The sequence below is a fragment of the Arachis ipaensis genome, chromosome B4, assembly GCF_059453495.1.
Source record: "Arachis ipaensis isolate K30076 ecotype BB chromosome B4, ASM5945349v1, whole genome shotgun sequence".
Classification (NCBI taxonomy): Eukaryota; Viridiplantae; Streptophyta; class Magnoliopsida; order Fabales; family Fabaceae; genus Arachis; species Arachis ipaensis.
In genome coordinates, this window is record NC_142439.1 from 52,417,789 (window position 1) to 52,442,582 (window position 24,794).

At 39.6% G+C, this 24,794-nt stretch overlaps 1 protein-coding gene and 1 pseudogene across 1 annotated transcript; one reads left to right on the forward strand and one right to left on the reverse strand.

Annotated features, from left to right (window-relative positions):
* LOC148567571 (uncharacterized) overlaps positions 1-24,794 on the reverse strand; it is a 46,621-nt pseudogene that overhangs the window by 12,157 nt on the left and 9,670 nt on the right.
* On the forward strand, positions 20,077-20,676 carry LOC148567572 (uncharacterized). Its single transcript, XM_088485649.1, has one exon. The coding sequence runs from the start codon at positions 20,077-20,079 to the stop codon at positions 20,674-20,676; it is 600 nt and encodes a 199-aa protein (XP_088341775.1).

Consider the following 24,794-nt stretch of genomic DNA (forward strand, 5'->3'; position numbering starts at 1 on the left):
CCCAAAATTTCTCTTTCACATTCCATACTCATGTATCAACTTTTATTTTAATTTTATCATACATGCATTGATCTTTGAATTCTTAACTTAACATTGGGGTAATTTTGTCCCCTTATTTATTTATTGAAAATTTTTTTTTTCTCTTTTTTTTTGAACATAAATATAAAAATAAACATAGCTTATCAATGCACATAGATTTTTTTATTCTTATGGTTTCACATGAGCAGGTACCCAAATTTCCATTATATCATCGTGACACATTCCCTCATTATCTTTTGTTCCCACAATTTTTCCATACTTAATTAACACATAATTCTATCTTAAGCTAACCAAAGATTCAATTGGGATATGAAATTGTTTTTCCGCTTAAGGCTAGTAATGTGGTAAAATAAAGAACAAATGGGATTTAAAGGCTCAAAGTGGCTAACAGGTAATTGCAAGGGTAGGCTTAATTTGGATAAGTGAGCTAAACAAATAACGGCCTCAATTATATGCAAGCATATAAGTGTATTAAATATTGGACATATAGGATGAAACAAAATATAAATTACAATCATAGAGAAGTAAACACACAAGAACAAAATCATCATGGTTAAATAATGTAACCATGTAAATAAGCTCAAAATCTCACAGGTTGTGTGTTCTTTTAGCTCAAAAACCCTGTTCCAAATACAACTTCAAGCAGATTTATCATAAAAGTTTAGATTAAAATTAGTGAAATTTTGTTCTAAAAATAGGGTCTTAGAAGAAACTTATTGTCTTTTCAATCAAGTAGAACATGCATGCAACTAATCTATTACTATGCAATCTATCCTATTCTACAAAAGAAAAACTAACTAAATATCCTATTTTATTGGTTTTAGGGAAGAGAATTTACCTCTGGAAGTCAGGTACTGACCAACCTCCCCACACTTAAGGCTTTGTACCGTCCTCGGTGCCATCTGTTAGAAACAAAGGTGGGCTGGCAGTAGTATCTCCACAGTCGGGATCATCATGGCTCCCTGTGCTGGTAAAGAAAGTAGAGTCTGGGGTGTCTGAGTCTCTGTATTTTCCTTTAAGTAGCTCCTTGAGGTATGTGAATCGCGCTTGTTACGGCGCTCTCTTAGCTTGGCTTTGTGTTCTAGTCGATCCAACCTTTCAAGTATCTGATGGAGCAGTTGATTGGTTGTAGGTGCTTGTGGTGTTGAAGGAGGAAGCTCTTCAGCCGGTTCAGGAGGCTGGCTTGTAGTGGCTGCTGGAGGTCTGATGTATTTCCCGTTAGGGACGTACTGATCATCCCGTGGAAGCATGGCTTTGGTGTCGCCAGCTCTGTAGGAGACTCCGGCTGCTGAGACAAGATCTAAGACCAAGGCGGGAAAAGGTAAGTTGCCCGCAATTTGTACGTGTCCCATGGCATTCCGGATGTGTCTTGATAGGTTCAGAGGCTGGTCTGTAAGGATGCACCATAGTAGAATGGCCATGTCTGTAGTGAAGGAGGACTCGTGGGTGCTCGGAAATACGTAATGGGACATAATCTGTGCCCATACGCGAGCCTCCAAGGTAAGTGCAGAAGCCAATATTCCCTTAGGACGGGAACGATGGTATCCGTAGATCCATCTGCTGCCAGGTAGTGCGATAACTCTAAGAACAGCGTCCCAATCAAATTGGTACATCTGGCGCTTGAGTGCGGCTTCTTGAAATGCGTCCAGTCCTTTTGGAGTAGGGGGAAGATTTAGAGCTCGTTGAATGGCCTCTTCTGTAATGGGGACTTGCTTCTGTCGAACATAGACAGACTGCAGGGTCAACAGGTGGAAGTTGGAGTAGAACTCGACAACCCATGAAAGATTAACCTGCCGTGGCTGTCTCTGGAGGAAACCCCATTGTCTTCGTGCAATTTGTGGCTCAACAAATTCAGCAATATGGTTTGGGAGGATAAGAAGGTGTTCGTTGTTGTAACTCCTTTCTTCCAGGATGGGGAACATATGCTCACAGTAGCGATTGGTAAATCGCGCAGTGTCCTTTGCTGGGAAGGCTTTCTCTTTATCATCAACCTTTATAATCCTCTTAATTCTTTTCGTTGAGGGTTTGACTGCAGTTGAAGATGGCTCTGCCACTAATGCTCTCTTTGTTCCTCTTCTTTCTGGTGGTTTGGGAGTAGCTTTCTCCTTGCCTTTCTTGGTGGCCATCCTAAAAGGGAGAAAAGAGAAAGTATGTCAAAATGTCAAGGGATAGAGCAAGGAAGAGAACGGAAAAGGTGGTAATGAATGCACATTAAAAGGTAAATGATGTTAACACATGGTCATGACTACATGTGAAAAGTTATCAACGGAAAATAGCTAGTGCATATGATGACAAGTGAATGCAAGGTGTTTATTGATATGCAGGCAAATGCATGAGTAGCATAGATCAAACATTCAATGTCCAAGTTAGATTACCATAGAATTCAAACTAACAACCTGTTTGTAATAACATTTATATTAAATTAATAAATAATAAAAAGGGTTTTGTGAAAAGCAGGCATTTAGAGTAGTAGAATAAAAGAGATCCAAAAATAGTGCACAATGCCATACGGGCGTTTTCACAAACACATAGCATGCATGGTAAGTAAGCTACGGAAAATAATAAATGGAACATGCAGGCAACCCTTAAAAAATTAGCATATAATTGCCAAACAAGTTCTTAATAATCCACAAGCAAACCATAAGGAATAATAATGACCTTACTAAATATCTAACACCAATTAAAAGAAAAACAAAGAAAAAGAAAAACATGGCTAATGCAAGTAAAAAGAAAAAGAAAAAGAGAAGAAAACATAAATTAAGAAGGAGAATAGAAAAGTAAAAGAGGGGAGAAGAAAAGAAAACCCTTGATAATGGTGGTGAGAGAGAGAAAGTAGAAAGTAAGAAAGAAAGAAGAAGGAAGAAATAAGGAGGGAAAAGAAAAAGTAGGATTTGGGGAAGAGAAAGATAAGATATTTTGGCATATTAGGTTAAGCTGTGCGGCGCAAGCGATACGTACGCGTGGAAGACGCGTTCGCGCGACTTGCGCCTAAATTAACTGACGCGGTCGCATCGGTCAAGCGGACGCGTGACGCATTTTGTGCTACTGGCGTGAGGGCAGCCTCGCGCTCGCACAACTCTCTGTTCAAAATGCATTATTGCCAAATATCAGGGTGACGCGGTCGCGTGGTCTATGCGATCGCGTGAGTGGTCATGAGAGGGATGTGACGCGGACGCGTGAGCCATGCGTCCGCGTGGTAAGGCTTGTGCGTTCAGCACCAGTCCAGCACCAGTCCAACACAACTTTCGGTCGTGCACCCTTTCTGATGTCGATTTTCAGGTCACGCGTCCGTGTGGGTGACGCGGACGCGTCAGTGATGCGGTCGCGTGGGGTGATTTGTGCTAAAGGCACGCCTTCAGCCACACTCTCGCGTGACTCTCTGTTTGTTTATTTATTCTTTCTGAACCACCTGCGACGCGGACGCGTCGGCGACGCTGTCACGTCGCGTGCTCTCCCTCTTTTTTTTATAATTAAAATTAAATATGCAAATGCAGATGCAAGCGGAATGTGCTAATAAAGAGAAGAGTTATTGGAAAAGAAAACTAAGAGAAAAAGAAAGGAACGATCATACCATGGTGGGTTGTCTCCCACCTAGCACCTTGCTTTAACATCCTTAAGTTGGACGCTCCATTAGCTCAGTCTTCTGCTGTGAGTGGATTCTCCAAGAGGAAGATATCTAACTCCTTTTTTTTCATCACCTTCTCACCATGATAGAGCTTCAAACGATGTCCATTAACTTTAATGAGTTCAAAGCTTGAAGGGTGACTTAGGTGAAAAACTTCGTACGGCTCAGCCTTCTCGACTCTATATGGACCTTCCCACCTTGATCTCAACTTGCCTGGCATGAGCCTTAGTCTAGAGTTGTAAAGGAGGACTAAATCCCCAAGTTGGAACTCTTTCCTCTTGATGTGCTAATCATGTACAGCCTTCATCTTTTCCTTGTACAGCCTTGAGTTCTCATAAGCTTCTAGGCGAAGGCTTTCCAATTCTTGCAGTTGCAACTTCCTTTCAGCTCCGGCTTTCTCAAATCCCATGTTGCACTACTTTACTGCCCAAAAGGCTTTGTGCTCAACCTCAACTGGGAGATGACAGGCTTTTCCATAAACTAAGCGGAAGGAACTCATCCCAATGGGTGTCTTGTATGCTGTTCTGTATACCCAGAGTGCATCTTGTAGCCTAGAGCTCCAGTTTCTTCTATGAGGTTTGACTATTTTCTGCAATATATGCTTTATCTCTCTGTTTGACACCTCGGCTTGCCCATTAGTCTGAGGATGGTAGGCTGTTGCTACTTTATGAGTTATCCCATGCTTCTTCAGTAATCCTATCAGTCTCCTGTTACAAAAATGGGTGCCTTGATCGCTCATGATTGCTCGTGGTGATCTAAAGCGACAGATAATATGGTTTCTAACAAAGGAAACAATAGTGTTAGCATCATCAGTGCGGGTAGGAATTGCTTCCACCCATTTAGAAACATAATCTACAGCTAACAATATATAAAAATAACCATTAGAATTTGGAAATGGACCCATGAAGTCAATGCCTCAAACATCAAAAATTTCACAGAAAAGCATAATTTGTTGAGGCATCTCATCCTTCTTGGATATATTACCAAATTTTTGGCATGGGAAACAAGATTTATAGAATCCAGCAGCGTCTTTAAAAAGAGTAGGCCACCAGAATCCACAGTCTAAGATTTTTCTAGCTGTTCTTTGAGGGCCAAAATGTCCTCCACTCTCAGATGAGTGACAGGCCTCTAAAATGGACTGGAATTCTGATTGAGGCACACATCTTCTAATTACCTGGTCAGTGCCACATCTCCATAAATATGGGTCATCCCATATATAATATTTAGACTCACTTTTCAGCTTGTCTCTTTGATGCTTAGTAAAGTTTGGAGGAAAGGTGCGGCTAACTAAATAATTAGCTACAGGTGCATACCAAGGGACTACCTCAGATACTGCTTGCAGGTTATCAAATGGAAAATTATAAGCTATAGCAGTGGAGTCATCTTTAATGTGCTCAAGGCGACTCAAGTGGTCTGCCACTAGATTCTGGTTACCACTCCTATCCTTTATTTCTAAATCAAATTCTTGTAGTAGCAATATCCAACGTATAAGTATTGGTTTGGATTCCTTTTTAGCTAATAAATACTTTAGAGCTGTATGGTCTGAATACACTACTACTTTAGTACCAAGTTAATAGGCTCGGAATTTATCCAGAGTAAAACCAATAGCAAGAAGCTCTTTCTCAGTAGTAGTGTAGTTAGACTAAGCAGTGTCTAAAGTCTTAGACGCATAAGTAATGACAAAAGGGTCTTTACCTTCACGCTGAGCCAGTGCTGCTCCTGTTGCATGGTTGGAAGCATCGCACATGATTTCAAATGGCTCGCTCCATTCGGGTCCTCTCACAATTGGAGCTTGAGTCAGGGCAGTCTTCAGTTTATCAAATGCTTGTTTGCAATCCTCACTCAACTCGAACTCAATGTCTTTCTGCAGTAATCTAGATAAGGCAAGTGCTACCTTACTAAAGTCCTTAATGAATCTCCGGTAAAAACCTGCATGACCAAGGAACGAACGGATTTCCCTCACAGAGGAGGGGTAAGGTAAACTAGAAATAACATCCACCTTTGCTGGATCTACAGAAATGCCAGTATTAGACACAACATGTCCGAGTACAATACCTTGTTTAACCATAAAGTGACATTTTTCAAAATTTAATACAAGGTTTGTACGGACACATCTATCTAATACTCTAGATAAACTATCCAAGCAAAGGCTAAAGGAATCACCATAAACGCTAAAATCATCCGTAAAAACCTCCATACAGTCCTCAATAAGATCAGAGAAAAGACTCATCATGCACCTTTGGAAAGTCACTGGTGCATTGCACAAGCCAAAGGGCATTCTCTTATAAGCATAATTCCCAAAAGGACATGTAAAAGTAGTCTTTTCCTAATCTTCAGGAGCTATATGAATTTGGAAATAGCCTGTGTAACCATCTAAAAAGCAATAATGTGATTTACCTGACCGGTGATCCAGCATTTTATCAATGAATGGAAGAGGGTAGTGATCCTTACGAGTGACTTGGTTGAGACGCCTGTAATCAATGCAGACCCTCCAGGCGTTCTGCACTCTGGTTGCTATGAGCTCTCCATGCTCATTCTTCACTGTAGTGACTCCAGACTTCTTAGGCACCACTTGTACTGGGCTTACCCATTCACTGTCTGAGATAGGATAGATGATATCTGCCTCCAGTAGTCTGGTCACTTCCTTCTTGACAACCTCTAAGATAGTGGGATTCAGTCTTCTCTGGGGTTGACGAACAGGTCTTGCTCCCTCTTCTAAAAATATTCTGTGCTCACAAACTTGAGGGTTGATGCCTACTATGTCTGCCAAACTCTACCCAATTGCCTTCTTGTGCCTTCGCAGCACACTAAGTAACTGCTCTTCTTATTGAGAAGTGAGTTCCCTTGCAATGATAACTGAAAACTTCTGCTTGTCCTCAAGGTAAGCATATTTGAAGTGTGGAGGGAGGGGTTTTAATTCTAACTTCTGCTCATGGCCAGGCTCTGGATTGTCTGGAGTTGGTGACAATGGTAAAGTACTTTCAGTGTCCTCTGAAAGTGTCCCCACACTCGGACCTTGTCCTATGTACTTCTCTTCTAACTCCTCCTGATGAACTTCAGCCACGGTTTCATCTATGATGTCACACTGGAGGATAGAATGATCTTCTGGATGGTTACATTCAGATTGAAGCTTACTACTCGCCCGTCTATTTCAAAAGAGTATGTTCCTGAAAAAGCATCCAATTTGAACTTCGATGTCTTCAGGAATGGTCTTCCGAGTAGGAATGATGATGGCCTCTCTGAGTCATTTTGGGGCATCTCCAGGATATAAAAATCAATGGGGAAGGTGAGCCCCTTAATACCCACTAATACATCTTCAGCAACTCCAGCTACTGTAATAATGCTTTTATCTGCTAACACAAAACGAGCTGCCAACCTTTTTAAGGGAGGGAGCCTCAAAATATCATATATAGACAAAGGCATTATACTAACACATACTCCTAAATCACACATGCAGTCAGAAAATATGACACCACCAATAGTACAATTAACCATACATGGACCTGGGTCACTACACTTTTCAGGTAAACCTCCCATTAAAGCAGATATGGAACTACCTAAAGGAATAGTTTCTAATTCATTTTTTTTGTCTTTATGTATGCATAAATCTTTTAGAAACTTTGTGTATTTAAGTACCTGTCGAATGACATCAAAAAGGGGAACAGTTACCTCAACCTTTTTGAATATTTCTACCATTTTGGGATCAGGTTCCAACTGCTTCCTGGGCTTCCTTGCAAGTTGTGGAAATGGAATAGGAATGGCGTTTTCTACAGTGTCTGTGCCCTTTGGTGGTTCTTCCTGTGATTGAGCTTCTTCTTTTTCAGCCATGTCCTGTATGTCATCTCCTTCCTCAACATCTTCTATTTCCACTACCTCTTCAGCTGAGGCGTGTTCTGATGGGTTTGGCTCTTCCTGATTCCTCTCCTGCAATGTGGTTCCGGACTTTAGGGTGATGGCATTAATGCTACCCTTTGGATTGGGTAATGGTTGAGAGGGGATTCCACTGGAGTTCAAAGGCTGGTGATTAGAGTTATTCATTGATCCAATCTGTGAGACAAGAGCTTGCAAGGTAGAGTTCAGATCACTTAGAGTAGAATTAAGGTTGTTTTCCATGGCCTATTGTCTCCGATCAATAGATTGTAGTAAATCATCATTAGAAGATGAAGAAGGACAAGTGATTTGAGAGGTCTACTGTTGGTTGTGCTGTGATCCCTGAAATTGCCTCAGGTGAGGTGCTTTGTAAGGCTGGTTCTGGTTCTGCTGCCTGTTGTTGTTATTATTCCACCTCTGATTTTCATGATTGTGTCTGCCTCCTCTGTTATTGTTGTCTCTCCAACTCTGATTAGAATTATCTTTCCAACCTTGGTTGGAATTGTCCTGCCATCCATGGTTATAGTTACCACCTTGATTGTATCCTTGATTGGGATGGTCATAGAAGTTATGAGTGGCTGCCACAGTGTTGTCTTCTTGCTGGAGCTGTGGACATTCATCAGTATAATAGCTATAATTAGCACAGATTCTGCACACTCTCTATGGGACTAACTGTTGGCTTTGCTGTGGTGGAGAAGGTTGAGCTTGCTGAACTTGTTGTTGATTCAATTGCATCTGCTTCAGTAAGTTGGTCATTTCACAGATACTCTGAGTTAGAGCAGTAGTCTCTCTGCTAGAGGATACTTTTGCAACTGCTTTTGAACGGCCCTATTTCTGTCTGTGATTCCTTGTAGATTCAGCTAATTCGCTGATCAGTTGCCATGCCTCATCAGTGGTCTTGTACTTTATCATAGACCCACTGCAGGCACTTTCCAATGTGGTCTTATCTTGGGCCCTCATGCCCTGTGTGACGTAGCCGAGCAACACTATCTTGTCAATCATATGGTGGGGGCATGCTTCCAGAAGGTTGTTGAAGCGCTTCTAATATTCATAGAGAGTCTCGGATTCATCCTGAACAATCATGGAGATGTCTTTCCTCAGTTTGTCAGTAACTTCAGTTGGAAAGAATTTTTCCAAAAATTCTCTTCTAAGCATATCCCAGTTAGAGATAGTTGCTGTGGGTTGAGTGTAGTACCACTCTCTCACCTTTCCCTCAAGAGAGAACGGGAAAGCTTTCAACAAAATAGAAGTTTCATTCGCACCATCGTGCCTGACAGTAGAACAAAGGCTGCTTGGAAATCTCTCAGGTGCTTGATAGGCTCTTGAGCAGGTAAGCCATGAAACTTAGGCATCAAGTTGAGCAGTGTAGTCTTTATTTCAAAGCCTGTAGCCACTGTTGGGTGATGCGCTTGAAACGGTTGCATTGTGAAATCAGGGGCTCCAGCCTCCTGGATAGTAACTCTACTTGGCGCTGCCATGTCACCTATACGTAAATCAACCGAATCAGTAAAACGGGGGCTTATTTCTTCCTCAAATAACGTTTCAGATCCGCCCTCAGAGAGGACTAACCGACGCCGAGCTTGCCTTATACGTGAAATAGTTCTTTCAATCTCAGCATCGAATAATGGCAAGCTTGGATCAGGAAGTGAACGCGTCATTTAACGAAAGGAACATGCAGCTCATAGTAACAAAATAAAATAAAATGCAAATAAATAAAATCCAATCAATAACTTAGCACTCTATTGCAACTCCCCGGTAACGGCGTCAAAAATTGACGTGGCGGAAATTGGCGAGTTAAGAAATTGTTATAAGAGATGCGTTGCAAGTACAGTTCTTAACCAACCAAAAATTCATTTATCAATTTAAAAAGGGTTGTTACAAAAATTAGAATTAAAATACTGGGAGTATGAGTTCCAAGTCATCTCCCAATGAATTGTAGGAAGATGTGCTATTTTATTAATCAGATGTTTTCAAAAATGGTTTGAGTTGATAAACAGGAAATTAAATCAGAGAATTTAGATAATTTAAACAAAAACCTTGACTGGGAGTAGATTAGTTGGAAGCCCTATTCTTGTTGAAGTAATCTCAAGATTAATTGGTAATTGAAGGTTACTCTGCTTAGTTATCCCTTACTAGGTAGAGGTAAGTCAAGCAAGTTGGAAAGCTATTTCTAGTCACAAGTCCTAATCCTCTCCCTTGAGAAGGACTAGTGTCAATGACTAGAGGGTGATCCAACAATAAACCCAATTACAATTTTTCTCTTGAGTAATCCAACTCAAGGTTTCCTTTCAATCATCTCCCAATCAAGTTATGGAACTACTTGCTCATTATGTTTGTTAGATCCACGAAATAAGAAAAGGAAATATTGAAAGACATGATAAATAATAATCAAAGGAATCAATTAAAAATAAAAATAGTTCTTGTATTAATAAATTCTAAAAATAATCCAATAATAATTCTTGAGCAAATAAAGGACATGGAAGAGTAAGTGACAGGTAAGGAAACAATCTAGAATGACAAAGTCTTCACGGAGGTAATAACTCTTCTCAATATCCCAATCCAAAAAGCAAATAAAATCAAAATCCTAAGAACTATGAATGTGTAGAGAAAAAACCAAGAGGAGAGGAAAAATTAGATCTAAAACTAAAACTAGGTGGAATGAATGTTGTCGTTTGGTTTCTGCATGTTTCCTGGCTCTAGTCTACTTTTTTGGGCCGAAAACTGTGTCAAAATAGGGCCCAAAATTGCCCCCAGTGAATTCTGCAGATTCTGCAGATCACGCACGTCACGCGATCGCGTCATCCAGGCGTTCGCGTCATCCAGCGTTTTGCCTTGCCATGCGTGCGCGTCGTCCACGCCTTCGCGTCACTGGTGCAGTTTCCAATCCCCGCAGTCGCGTGAGCCATGCGTCCGCGTCACTGCAATTTCCTCTATGTCGCGCGGTCGCGTGAGCCATGCGTCTGCGTCACTGCAATTTCCTCTATGTCGCGCGGTCGCGTGAGCCATGCGTCTGCGTCACTTCTCGCTGGTCATCTCCTTAATTTCTTGTGTTTCTTCCATTTTTGTAAGCTTCCTTTCTAATCTCCAAGTCATTCATGCCCTATAAAGCCTGAAACACTTAGCACCCAGGTCACGGCATCGAATGGAATAAAGAAGAATTAAAATACAAAAGTAAAAGTCTCTAGGAAGCAAGTTTTCAACCATGAAGTATTTTTAGGAAGGAATTATAAATGCATGCTTATTTAATGAATAAGTGGGTAAAGATTTGATAAAACCACACAATTAAACACAATATAAATCGTAAAATAATGGTTTATCACTCACTCTCCACAGATGCTTCTCTTTTAGAACTCTCTTTTCCACTCAGACCCTGACTCTTTTTCGCACACGTTTCATCTCTCAAAGCCCTCTCTTTACCCTCTTGTTTTTCAATTTTCTCACATCCTAAAGACTCTTTAGTAGATTTGCGCATGTTCAGTTGCTCCAGGTACACTTCTTTAGGTGTCAAAGGTGCAAAGGTAATCTTCTTCCCAAGATAAGTGAAGGAGTATCGGTTTGTGAAACCGTCATGGACCACCTTCCTATCATATTGCCATGGACGGCCTAGGAGTAGATGACAAGCCTGTATAGGAACCACGTTACAAAGTACCTCATCACTATATCTCCCAATAGAGAACTGTATGCGGGCTTGCTTCATAACCTTCAATTCACCAACATCACTTAGCCACTCCAGTTTGTAAGGGTTAGGGTGTTTGGTGCATTTCAACCCCAATTCGGTGATCAAAGTAGAGCTAGCAATGTTTGTATGACTTCCAGCATCAATGATCATGAGTCCAACTTTACTTCCCAATAAAACCTTTGTATGAAAGATGTTCTCTCGCTGTTCTAGACGATCGTCCTTGGCTTGTACATTTAAGATCCGCCTAGTAACAAGGGCCTCGCCACTAACAGCATACTCAACTATATCTTCATTATCTGTAGTATCATCCGCATGTGGCATGTCTTCATACCCATCTGAGTTATCAGATTCTGAGAAGATATCATTTGCTTTAATTACCATGGTCCTTTTATTTGGACACTCGGAAGCATAATGGCCTAATCCGCGGCACTTAAAGCAAGTAATATCATGATGCCCTGCAGGAGGTTTAGAAGTAGAATTAGGCGTGTGCGTCTTCCTGTTCTGCTCTGTGGGTTTCTCATTTGATTCAGTAGGTTTGGATCCAGTCTTCTTGTAACAACCCTGATTTTCGAGTACATGAGATCTTTTCTAAAAGTACGGATTTCTCCAGAAGATCAGTAAAGGGAACACCTCTGCTATATCATCAAGTATCTCAATCCTCATTATCATTATGTCATCCTTAAGCTAGAACCTCCTTTGAGGCAAGCTCGATAATGCAATCGCGAAGAACCTAGTTTTTGAACCGTATCGGTTGGCAGTTTTGATTCTGATTTTCGTAAATAGTCTCTGTTTGACGAACCGGACTCGATTCATGAGAGGAGAGAGATAATAGTATAATATTATCATTTTATTAGTATTATAAAATGCTTGAATGATATTATAAGGTTACCTGGTCTGTTTTTGTTAAAAACAGAAAATCGGTTTAACCGGGTTTACGGTTTATTGGTGCAGCTTAGCACCAGCACTCTCTGATGAATTTAGCAATGCTAAGGCCTCATTATACATGTTATATTCTCATAATAAATATGTTACTAGTGTCATTTATGCTAGTAGCTCAGAAAATAATTTTTAGAGATGTTTTTACGAGTGTTCCAGTACACCTAGTTTAGTAGTTGTACACCAGAGATATTTTAATATTATTTTAATCCACCTCCAAGCCAACCAATCACAACTCACCTTACACCCCCAAGACCTCCAAGTCTGTCTCATTTCATCATTTTGGCCGAAAATAACAAGAGAGAAAAGAGAGAAACTTTCATGAACACTTAATCTTCAAAGCTTGATTTCTTCTGAGCTAAAACTCAAATCAAAACTCCGTTTTCACCAAAATGATCCTCTCTTATTCCTCTACATAACCATGTAACTTATCAAGGATGGAAATAAGGTGAGATGGCTGTCTCCCTCCCTCTTCAATTCGGTTTTCAAGGAAACATGCTTAAACATGTGTTTTCTTGATGTTCTTCCTTAGGAATCATGCTTAACTTGACTTGAGGGCCAAGAAACGTGAATTTCCAGCAAGTCTAAGGTGAGATTTCTCTTCCTAACATACTGAGTGAGATTTGGTCAGTTGAGAGTTTTTGGATTTAAAGTTTTTCTTGATGTGATTTAGGAGGAAAAAGTGCTTAAGGACCACCTGAAAGTTTAACCGAATTAGGAGCAGCAAAACCAGGTAGGGATTGACGAATTTAATCTTGATTGATTGTGTTTGAGTTGTGTGATTATGATATGGTTTGGCTGTGCTTGAAATTGATTGTTTGTATGAGTAATTCTTGTTGAAATTTTGGTGAAATTTTGATGAAATTTGATGAAATTCAAGCTTTAAAGTTCATGTTCTTGGGAAGCTGGAAAAACGAAACCCTAAGCTTAAATTGAGGTTCAATTTGTGTTAAAATCATGTAGAAAAGATGGGGTTTTAGTGGCTGCTAATTTATTATGAATTTTGGTAAAAATCGGTTGCTGAAAAGACTGAAAAACGGGTAAAAACAGAGAATGAATCTAAAGAATTTATGAAGAACATGAAGAACACGTTGAGTGTGGTGAAGAACATTGAAGAACACATTTTAGATCTTAGAAAGGGCAAGGATGTAAAATTTTTTGTGTTTAAGGGGTTATATGGTAATTTCTGGAAGTTAGGGTGGTAAAAGTAGAAATATTAAAAGTTACGGGTGGTAAAAAGTGAATTTTAAAGGTTAAAGGTTAAAGTAAAGTTAATTTTCGAAAATTTAATAATAAAATAATAAATAATAATAAAATATTAAATAATAATATTTAATTAAAAATAATATTTTAATAAAAATAATAAAATAATGCGGAAAAGGCAGTTTTCTGTAAAAGCTTTAGAAAGACAACTTTAAGCGCAGAATCTCATAATTACCTTCATAAAACACTTAGGGAGTGGTAAGAATATATTAGTGAGGCAAAGATAAAAGAAAGACAAAAAGTTGAAGAAAAGATAAAAACTAAAGAAAAGTCTGTAAGGTTTTAATAACAGAAAAACAGACAGAAATTAGTGAACGAACTAGGGCAACATAGTTAGTCCTTGAGTTGCGACTAGGGTTAGGTATTATATGAAAAGTTAAACTATTTCAGTATAGACTTAATGAACCTATACTTGGAACAGGCAAACTATTCATACCGAAAATTACATAAACTTTAAATACATACGTTAAGCAGAGAAATCAGAGCAGAGTAGAGAAATACAGAAAATAGAGTAACCGGAGTAAAGTAAAGAGATAAAGAGAAAAAGAGTAATATAGATATAGATGAAAAGAGTAATCAGAGAAGAGAAAAGAGAAACAGAGAATAGAGTAATTAAAACAGAGTAAAGAGATACAGAGAAAAGAGAAACCAGAACAGAGTAAAGAGATATAAAGAGAAGAGAAATATATTAAAGAGCTATATTTATATATATTAGTTGCTTGATGCAACCCAGAGCTATATTTATATATATTAGTTGCTTGATGCAACCCAGAGCTATATATATATATATTAGTTGCTTGATGCAACCCAGAGCTATATTTATATATATATTTGTTGCTTAATGCAACCCAGAGTTTCTGTAGGGAAACTAAGTTACCTACAACCATTTTCCGCTTCCCCAGAGTAGAGCAGAGTATATATATATTTTCCTGCAGTAAGCAGAGGCTGTCTCAAATGAGCGGCTATTATTATATGCGCATTTATTTAGGAACGGAAAATCGTATCCGGGAAATCGGGATTACTCGTGACCGGATAAATGTCGGGATTGCGGGCAGCCAACCGACACATGAGCTCATGGCTTGTACTAGGGCTAGACATGCATCATTCTTGTCTGTGCATCATTCGCTGTTGCATTCTTTCTTGTGTGTGATCTATTTCTTTATGTTTGTCTGCTTGTTATGCTTTCTGTTGTCTCTACTTTCTCTTTCTATCTTTATCTTCTGTTTACTACTTCGCTATATTATGTTATTTGTCTACTAATCAACCCCAAATAAATAAACGTAACTAATAACCCCGACCCTACTAAGAACTCCCCAGTTCTTATCCCTTCTCTCTCCCTTTCCCCTTCAGATGGAAGTAAGAGTACCTTACCATAGTTCGCTGATGACCGTTCGCAAGAAGAGGATTCTGCTCTAGATAGTCTTCTTAGTCTAGGGTGAATATCGTTCTCTGATTATATATATATACTGTGAGACCAGCCAACGTCTGCACCCCGTTCGTATGCGTACTTTAACCTAAATCCTGTGTACGAGATTCCTATTGTGTGGCTACTTCATGAGGTACCAGAGACACGTCCTATGGAAAAGTCTGATCGTGCAGAGGAGTAGCAGATGATGTTCTACCTTTTGGTGACGTTCCATCTGACTTGAGTTTTGAAGACCTAGAACGTACTTTCCCTCGCTTTAGTAGTTTAGAGGGACTAGGTGAGTATAGAGTCTAGGCTAGCCTAGGTGCCAGTTTAGGGACCTCTTGAACAGGTCAGGACCTGGGATGTTGTATGTATATATATGTATATAGATATTATTTAGCTATATCTAGGGGTGTTCTAACTAACAGTCTATATGCTAATAAAGGCTGAATCACTGAATGTTGTTAACTGCTTGTGATGTATTTATGTGTGGTTATTTATAACTGTTTTATCTGTTATTACTTGTGAATTGATTATGAGTGATTCCGTCTATTAATCCAAACGTTTCAAAAAAAAAATACACCACGCAAATTAACTACGCGTTTAACAATGAATCAGGCTCATATGATAAATAATAGATAATAATTAGGAAGACAAATTGGTAGCGCTCAGTTACAATTTGGTATCAGAGCAGTTCGTTCCCAGTAGAGCCTGGGGAGTGGACTGACTATGCTTCATTGCATACTCTATTGTGTGTCTCATGCGTATAGGATATCCCAGTGATATATGTTGCATGATTGTCTCTGTGTTTTTATTTTGGAAATGTTCACACTTGACTTGAAGTGTTAAGACTGATCACCTTAACAATGATTGTTTGGTGTGAACAAGACTACAATGGGTTCACGGAGACAAGGCGTACGGGAAGGAATTCCTAATGTTAACTATGAGAGGGAACAGGAAACGTTTATGGCTACCATGAACAACGTGGCTGAAGTAGTGCGTGAAGCTGCTGTAGCAGCGGCTAGGGTTGTTGAACGTCTCGGAGTGAGAAATGGGAACGAGAATGAATACGGAGAAGATAATGGGAATGATGAGAATACTTAGGGCATCCTAAAAGACCTATGACCCTTGCGACCTTTTTGAAGGTTAATCCGCCTAAGTTTAAAGGCACACTCGTTGTGATGGATACTGATAACTGGTTTCGAGGTATTGAACGATCACTGAGAGCGCAACATGTTCCGGAAGGACAACACGTGGAGTTTGCTACTTATATGCTCGAGGGAGAAGCTGAGTACTGGTGGCAAGGGATACAGCGACTGCTACAACAAAATGAAAATGACATTCCTTAGGATATCTTTAGGGACGAATTTTATAAAAAGTATTTTCTGGGAGCAGCACGAGATGCTAAAAAGATGGAGCTTATGCAGTTGAAACAAGGGGATATGACTGTTGCTGAGTATACCCGTAAGTTCAATGACTTGTGCCGTTTCTCCAAGATTTGTCAAGGGAACCCAGAAGACTTTGAGGAATGGAAGTGCTTGAAGTTTGAAGGAGGCCTTCGTGATGATCTGATGAGTTCAATAGTTCCGCTGGAGATACGTAATTTTGCTGAATTAGTCAACAAGAGTAAGTTAGTAGAAGAATGTATTAAGAAAGTGACTGTGGCCAAGGTGAGTCGCCAAGGATTTCCACCAAGGCGTCTTAGCAATCATCAGGCAGCTGGAAGAAGGGTGCATTTTAAAGTGCGTGGCATACGATAGCATAAGAACCTATAAGTTGGTAACATTACTACTCGCCGTACGGGTAAGAATGAAGGTAAAGTAAGGCAAGGCAATGGTGAACGAGCCCATCAGGCTTACATAAACAGTGCATGTAAGCAATGCGGAAAAGAGCATGATAACAGGTCTTGCCAGTTTGGATCACCTAACTGCTATGCTTGTGGAGAACTTGGACATATTGCCAAGGATTGTCCGAAGGGATTTACTCGAAATCCAGTCAGAACCCAACAACAAGGAAAAGTGTTTGTTATCACTATTGACGATGTTGTGCAATCGGATGCCCTCATTCAAGGTCAGTGTTATGTCAAGAATCGATTTCTAACTGTATTGTATGATTCGGGTGCATCGCATTCTTTATTTCCCTAACTATTGCTCACGAGTTAGGATTATATTTCTTTAAATTGAATTTTTACTTGATTGTCCATACACCTGCATCCCAAAATGCTTTGACCAATTTAGTGTATCTGCAAGTACCATTCGCTATTAGGAACAGGACTTTTATACACTATATAATCTGTTTGCCTCTATATGGTTTAGAAGTTATTTTAGGATTAGATTGGTTATCTAAGTATCATGTTTTCCTTGATTATTTTAAAAGAACTGCTATTATTCCATCTGATAGTCTATGTACTAAACCATTTCTGTCCCACACCTTACATCTGAGTTCTGTAAGAGTTACCTTAGGCGGGAGTGATTGTGAGGGGTACATTCTGTTAGCGGCTAGCTCAAATGATAGTGAATTAAGCTTAGAACAAATCTGAATGATGAGGGAATTTCCTGATGTTTTCTTGGACGACATACCTGAGTCTACTCCTCAGTGAGAGATAGAATTTGTAACAACCCCGATTTTCGAGTACGCGAGATCTTTTCTGAAAGTACGAATTTCTCCGGAAGATCAGTAAGGGGAAAACCTTTGATATATCATCAAGAATCTCAATCCTCATTATCATTACATCATCTTTAAGTTAGAACCTTTCCCAAGGCAAGCTCGATGATGCAGTCGTGAAGAAGCTAGTTTTTGAACCGTATCGGTTAGGAGTTTTGATTCGGTTTTTCGTAAATAGTCACAGTTTGACAAACTGGACTCGATTTATGGGAGAAGAGAGATAATAGGATGATATTATCATTATATTAGTATTAGAAGCTTCTTGAATAATATTATAAGGTTACCTGGTCAGTTTTAGTTAAAAATAGAAAACCGGTTTAACCGGGTTCAGAATTTACTGGTGCAGCTTAGCACCAGCACTCTCTGATGACTTTAGCAATGCTAAGGCCTCATTATACATGTTTTATTCTCATAATAAATATGTTACTAGTGTCATTTATGCTAGTAGCTCAGAAAATAATTTTTAGAGATGTTTTTACAAGTGTTCCGATACACCTAGTTTTAGTAGTTATACATTTGAGATATTTTAATATTATTTTAATCCACCTCCAAGCCAACCAATCACAACTCACCCTACACCCCCAAAACCCCCAAGGCTGGCTCAGTTTCACTTTGTGGCCGAAAATAGGTAGAGAGAAAAAGAGAGAAAAGTTCTTAGTTCCAAATCTTCAAAGCTTGATTTCTGCTGAACTAAAACTCAAATCAAAATTCCAATCCGACCAAAATGATCCTCTCTTCTTTCTCTACATGATTATATGACTTATCAAGGCTGGGATCAAGGTGATTTGGCTGAACCATCTCTCTTTTGATTCAGTTTCAAGGAAACTTGCTTAAATATGTGTTTTCTTGATGTGATTTAGGAGGAAAAAGTGCTTAAGGACCACCTGAAAATCTAACTGAATTAGGGGCAGCAAAATCAGGTAGGGTGCCACGAAATTAATCTTGATTATTTGTGTTTGAGATGTGTGAATGTTGTATAATTTGGCTGTGCTAAAAATTGGTTGCATATATGATTGATTCTTGGTGAAAATTTGGTGAAATTTTGATGAAATTTGATGAAATTCAAGCTTTAAAGTTCATGTTCTTGGGCAGCTGGAAAAACGAAACCCTAAGCTTAAATTGAGGTTCAATTTGTGTTGAAATCGTGTAGAAAAGATGGGGTTTTAGTGGCTGCTAATTTATTATGAATTATAGTAAAAATCATTTGCTGAAAAGACTGAAAAACGGGTAAAAACAGAGAAAGAATCTGAAGAATTTATGAAGAACATGAAGAACACTTTGAGTGTGGTGAAGAACAATGAAGAACACCTTTTTGATTCATAAAAGGGCAAGGAAGTAATTATTTTTGGTGTTTGAGGGGTTATTTGGTAATTACTGAAAGTTAGGGTGGTAAAAGTAGAAATATTAAAAGTTACGGGTGTTAAAAAGTGAATTTTAAAGGTTAAAGGTTAAAGTAAAGTTAATTTTCGAAAATATATTAATAAAATAATAAATAATAATAAAATATTAAATAATAATATTTAATTAAAAATAATATTTTAATAAAAATAATAAAATAATGCGAAAAAGGCAGTTTTCTGTAAAAGCTTTAGAAAGAAAACTTTAAGTGCAGAATCTCATAATTACCTTCATAAAACACTTAGGGAGTGGTAAGAACATATTGGTGAGACAAAGATAAATAAAAGATAAAAGTTTAAGAAAAGATAAAAATCGAAGAAAAAGTCTGTAAGATTTTAATGACAGGAAAACAGACAGAGACTAGCAAACAAACTAGGGCAACATAGTTAGTCTTTGAGTTGCGACTAGGGTTAGGTATTATATGAAAAGTTAAATTGTTTCAGTATAGACTTAATGAACCTATACTTGGGACATGCTAACTATTCATACCGAAATTTACATAAGCTTTAAATACACAGATTAAACAGAGAAATCAGAGCAGGGTAAAGAAACTATGAGCAAAAGGCTTATTGAAAGGTTAATTGTTGCTTGAGGCAACCCAAGAGATATTGTTTGCTTATTCGTTGCTGAATACAACCTAAGAGATAATATTTATTATCTGTTGCTTTAAGCAACCCAAGAGTTTCTGTAAGGAAACTTGGATACCTACAGCAATTTTCCGTTCCCAAGAGTATATTTCCAGCGAGTAGAAAGCAGAGGCTATCTCAATAGAGCTGCTAATAATTATATGCGCATTTATTTGAACGGAAGATCGTATCCGGGAAATCGTGAACTCGTGACCGGATAAATGTCGGGAATGCAGGTGCTAAGCGACACATGAGCTAATGGCCTGTACTAGGGCTAGACATGCATCATTCTTGTCTACGCATCATTCTCTATTGATTTCCTTCTTGTGAGTGAACTATTTCTTTATGTTTGTCTGCTTGAGTGTTATGTCTGTGCTTTATTTCCTTGTGTTCTTCTGTTTGTGTTCTGTTTTCTGTTTTCCTATCTATTTTAACTACTGTTTACTACTTTATTGTATTCTAATATCTATCTGCTGATCGGAATCAAATAAATGAACGTAACAAATAACCCCGACCCTACTAAGAACTCCCCAGTTCTTACCCCTTCTCTCCCTTCCTTCCCCCTCAGATGGAGACGGGCGTGATCTTCTATGAGTTCGAGGACCCTTACGTTTACGAGGATCCGGTACATCACAGTTACTTCATTATGGGTTTGGAGCCTCGTATTAGACGATATGTGTTACCTAATCGAGCTTTTCAACATCCTTTGTCTAGCCCACATTTTGACCCCGATGATCCTTACGACTTTCCCTTATCCTGGTTACATCCTGACGCACCTGGACATCCTTTTCCTGATTATCCCGGGCACCCTATACCAGCCCAACCTTTGAATGAGGTAGGACCTGAGCCTATCATTCCTGATGAGCCTGAGTTAGCTGGTGACTACATACCTGTGATACCACCAGAGCGGGACTTTCCCCCTGAGCCGATCCCTGACTTTCCACAGCCTGATGAGCCGGCACTACTAGACGGTGGGGTAGCTCCTATATACGCGAACGGACCTAGGCTCGCGAATGGTTTTATACATAGTGACAACAGTGTTTCTGGTGGATCTGAGGGTATAGCTGTAGCTGTGGATGATGAGGAGGAGGAGGATCCTGAGATAGAGATAGAGCAGGATGAGGAGATGGACGAGCCTCATGGCGATTCTCCGAACGGCCACGTGTAGATATAGCTTGACTGCGGAAGGGGCATTCTTTTGATGACACTCTAGTCTGACATTATCTATTAGTTAGTCTCTCACTTGTGTTAGTACACCCGAGAGCTAGGAGCTATATAGTGGTTAGGCTAGCCTGGGTGCCAGTTTAGTGGCTTTTTTGTATGGGCCAGGCCCTGGGAGTGTCGTGTATATATTAGCTACGTAGGATGACGAGGATGTAAACTGACTTGATCTTGTGTAAATGCTGCATGTTTTGTTATAGTGTACATGATGTATATTATCAGTTGTGTTTCTATGTTTCTTTATGCCACTTTTCTATTACTCTCAATGTATGCTTGTTTATTTTACTTTGTTATCCGCAACGATACGATATAAAAAAAAAGTTACCTGTAAAATTGGCATCGCTCTAACAAGGAACAGGCTCATATAGTAAATAATAGTTAATAATTAAGAGGGATAAGTTAGTAACACTTAGCTTCTTGTATGACCATGGCATACTGGGAGTTGGGTCGTTACAAGTTGGTATCAGAGCAGTTCGTTCCCAGTAGAGCCTGGGGAGTGGACTGACTATGCTTCATTGCATACTCTGCTTATGTGTCTCATGCTGTTAGGGTATCTTCAAGATACATTTGGCATGAATGTCTATGAGTGCTCATTTTGGGAATGTTCGTGCAAAACCTGAGATATTAAGACTGATCACCTTAATGTTGATTGTTTGGTACGGATAGGACCGTAATGACTGCGAATAGGCAAAGTTTAATCGAGCTCCGAACGACAAATCGATGCGAGGCATAGCTATCTTCATAGCTGTTATGATCTCCATGGCTATGACTATGCCAAATTTGGATGCTGTAAGGAATGAACGTTTGTTTCACTTTTGAGGAATCTGGACACACAGTTAGGATCTACCTAAGAAAGTTTGTTCGAAACCCAGTGTGAATCCAGCAACAAGGTCGAGTGTTTGCTATGACTGCTGACGATGCTTAATCAGACGCCCTGATCCAAGGTCAATGTTATGTCAAAAATTGATTTCTAACTGTACTGTATGACTTGGGTGCATTGCGTTCTTTTATTTCTTTAACTGTTGCTCGTGAGTTGGGACTAGATTTTTCTGAGTTGAACTTTGATCTAATTGTCCATACACCTGCATCTCAAAATGCTTTGACTAGTTTAGTGTGCCTACAAGTACCATTCACTATTAGGAATAGAACTTTTATACATGATCTAATCTGTTTGCCTCTATGTTGTTTAGAAGTTATTCTAGGGTTAGATTGGTTATCTAAGTATCATGTTTTCCTTGATTGCTATGAAAGAACTGCTGTTATTCCGTCTGATAGTTTAGATATTAAACCATTTCTGTCTCATACTTTATATCTGAATTCTGTAAGAGTTGCATTAGACGGGAGTGATTGTGAGGGGTACGTTCTGTTAGCAGCTAGCTCGAGTGACAGTGAACTAAGCTTAGAACAAATCCGAGTGGTGAAGGAATTTCCTGATGTTTTCTCGGACGACATACCTGAGTTTCCTCCTCAGCGAGAGATAGAATTCAGCATTGAACTAGTACCTGGAACCGGACCGATTTTCATAGCACCATATCGGATGTCACCATTGGAACTTGCAGAGTTGAAGAAGCAGTTGGATGAGCTACTTGGAAAGAAATTTATTTGTCCCAGTGCATCACCTTGGGGAGCTCCAGTATTGCTAGTAAAGAAGAAGGATGGTGGAATGCGACTTTGCGTGGATTACCGGCAGTTAAATAAAGTCACCATCAAGAACAAGTATCCACTTCCACGGATAGATGATTTAATGGACCAGTTGAAAGGTGCAACTGTGTTCTCGAAGATTGATTTGCGATCGGGCTATCACCAGATTCGAGTGAAAGAGTCGGATATACCGAAGACTGCATTTAGAACTCGACATGGTCACTATGAGTATACGGTTATGTCGTTTGGACTAACTAATGCTCCTGCGATTTTCATGGATTACATGAATCGTATTTTTCGTCCATACCTTGATCAGTTCGTAGTAGTTTTCATAGACGATATTCTCATCTATTCGAAGACAGAAAGAGAGCATGAAGAGCATCTAAGAACTGTATTGCAAATACTAAGGACTCGGAAGTTATATGCTAAACTATCAAAGTGCGAGTTCTGGATAGAGAAGGTGGCATTTTTGGGACACGTTATATCACAGAGAGGAATTGCAGTGGATCCTTCAAAAATTGAAGCAGTAGTGCAATGGGAACCACCTACGACCGTTACAGAAGTTCGGAGTTTTCTCGGACTTGCTGGATATTACCGGAGGTTTATTAAAGGGTTTTCTCAGATAGCCTTACCTCTGACTAGCCTTACACGAAAGGAAGTTCCGTTCGTTTGGACGGCTGAGTGTGATAGAAGTTTCAAGATGCTTAAGGAAAAGTTAACAACTGCACCTGTATTAGTACTACCCGACCCACAGAAACCTTTTGAAGTATACTGTGACGCTTCTCATAAAGGACTTGGATGTGTGCTGATGCAAGACAAAAATGTGGTGGCTTATGCTTCCCGGCAGATGAGACCTCATGAACGAAATTATCCGACGCATGACTTGGAGTTGGCTGCAGTAGTGTTTGCTCTGAAGATCTGGAGGCACTATTTGTATGGCGCTCAACTAGAAGTTTTCTCTGACCACAAAAGTTTAAAGTATATCTTTGACCAGAAGGATCTAAATATGCGACAGCAAAGGTGGATGGAGTTCCTGAAGGACTATGATTTTAAGTTAAGTTATCACCCAGAAAAAGCGAACGTGGTGGCAGACGCCTTGAGCAGGAAGAATTTGAGTATCTCTTGGATGATGATAAAGGAAGAGAAGCTACTTGCTGAATTTGAGGACCTTAAGTTGGCTATGACTGAGACGTCAAGTGGAGTCCGTTTTGCCCAATTGCATATAACACCAGATTTTAAGATTAGGATTCAGCAAGCACAAGCACAGGATTCAGAAATGATGACGATGCTGAGACGGATGAAAGTAGAGGAACCAGAAGCTGTAAGACTAGATCGTAGCAGTCTCTGGAGATACGAGAACAGAATTTGTGTGCCTAGCTCTGGAGATTTGCGGGAAAGGATTCTTGCAGAAGCCCATCAAAGTAGATTTTCTATGCATCCTGGAGTAACAAAGATGTATCAAAATTTGAAACAAATGTTCTGGTGGCTGGGCTTGAAGAAAGAGGTAGCTGATTATGTCTCAAAATGTTTAACCTGCCAGAAGGTGAAGGTGGAACACCAGAAACCATCAGGAATCCTGTAACCCTTAGAAATACCACAATAGAAATGGGAGCAAATCACTATGGATTTTGTCACGGGATTGCCAAGGACCTCAACTGGACACAATGCCATTTGGGTAATTGTGGACAGGTTGACAAAGTCAGCGTACTTCCTTCCGATTCAAGTTGACTATACATTAGAAAGGCTGGCATGGATATATATTCAAGAAATCGTACGATTACACGGAATACCTTCGTCAATTGTTTCAGATCGAGATTCGAGGTTCACTTCCAGATTCTGGGGAGCTTTCTAGAGAGCGTTGGGAACAGAATTGCATATGAGTACAGCATACCATCCTCAGACAGACGGACAATCAGAGCGGATAATCCAGACATTGGAAGACATGCTAAGATCTTGTGTGATGGATAACCAAGGCAGTTGGGATAGGTATTTGCCATTGGTCGAGTTTGTCTACAACAACAGTTACCAACAAAGTATCGGGATGGCACCATATGAAGCTCTCTACGGAAGAAGGTGTCAGACACCATTGTGTTGGAATGACGACGGAGAAGCTAGTGTCTTAGGTCCAGACTTAGTGCAAGAAACTACTGAAAAGATAAAGGGGATTCGCCAGAAGATCCAGACAGCACAGAGCCGTCAAAAGAGCTATGCCGATAATAAACGTAGACCCTTAGAGTTTAGTGAGGGAGACCATATCTTTCTTAAAGTAACCCCGACTACTGGAATAGGTAGAGCCCTTAAGACTAAAAAGCTTAACCCTCGATACATAGGACCTTTCCAAATACTTAAAAGAGTCGGACTAGTAGCTTATCAAGTAGCCCTTCCTCCATATCTGTCAAACCTTCATGATGTTTTTCATGTCTC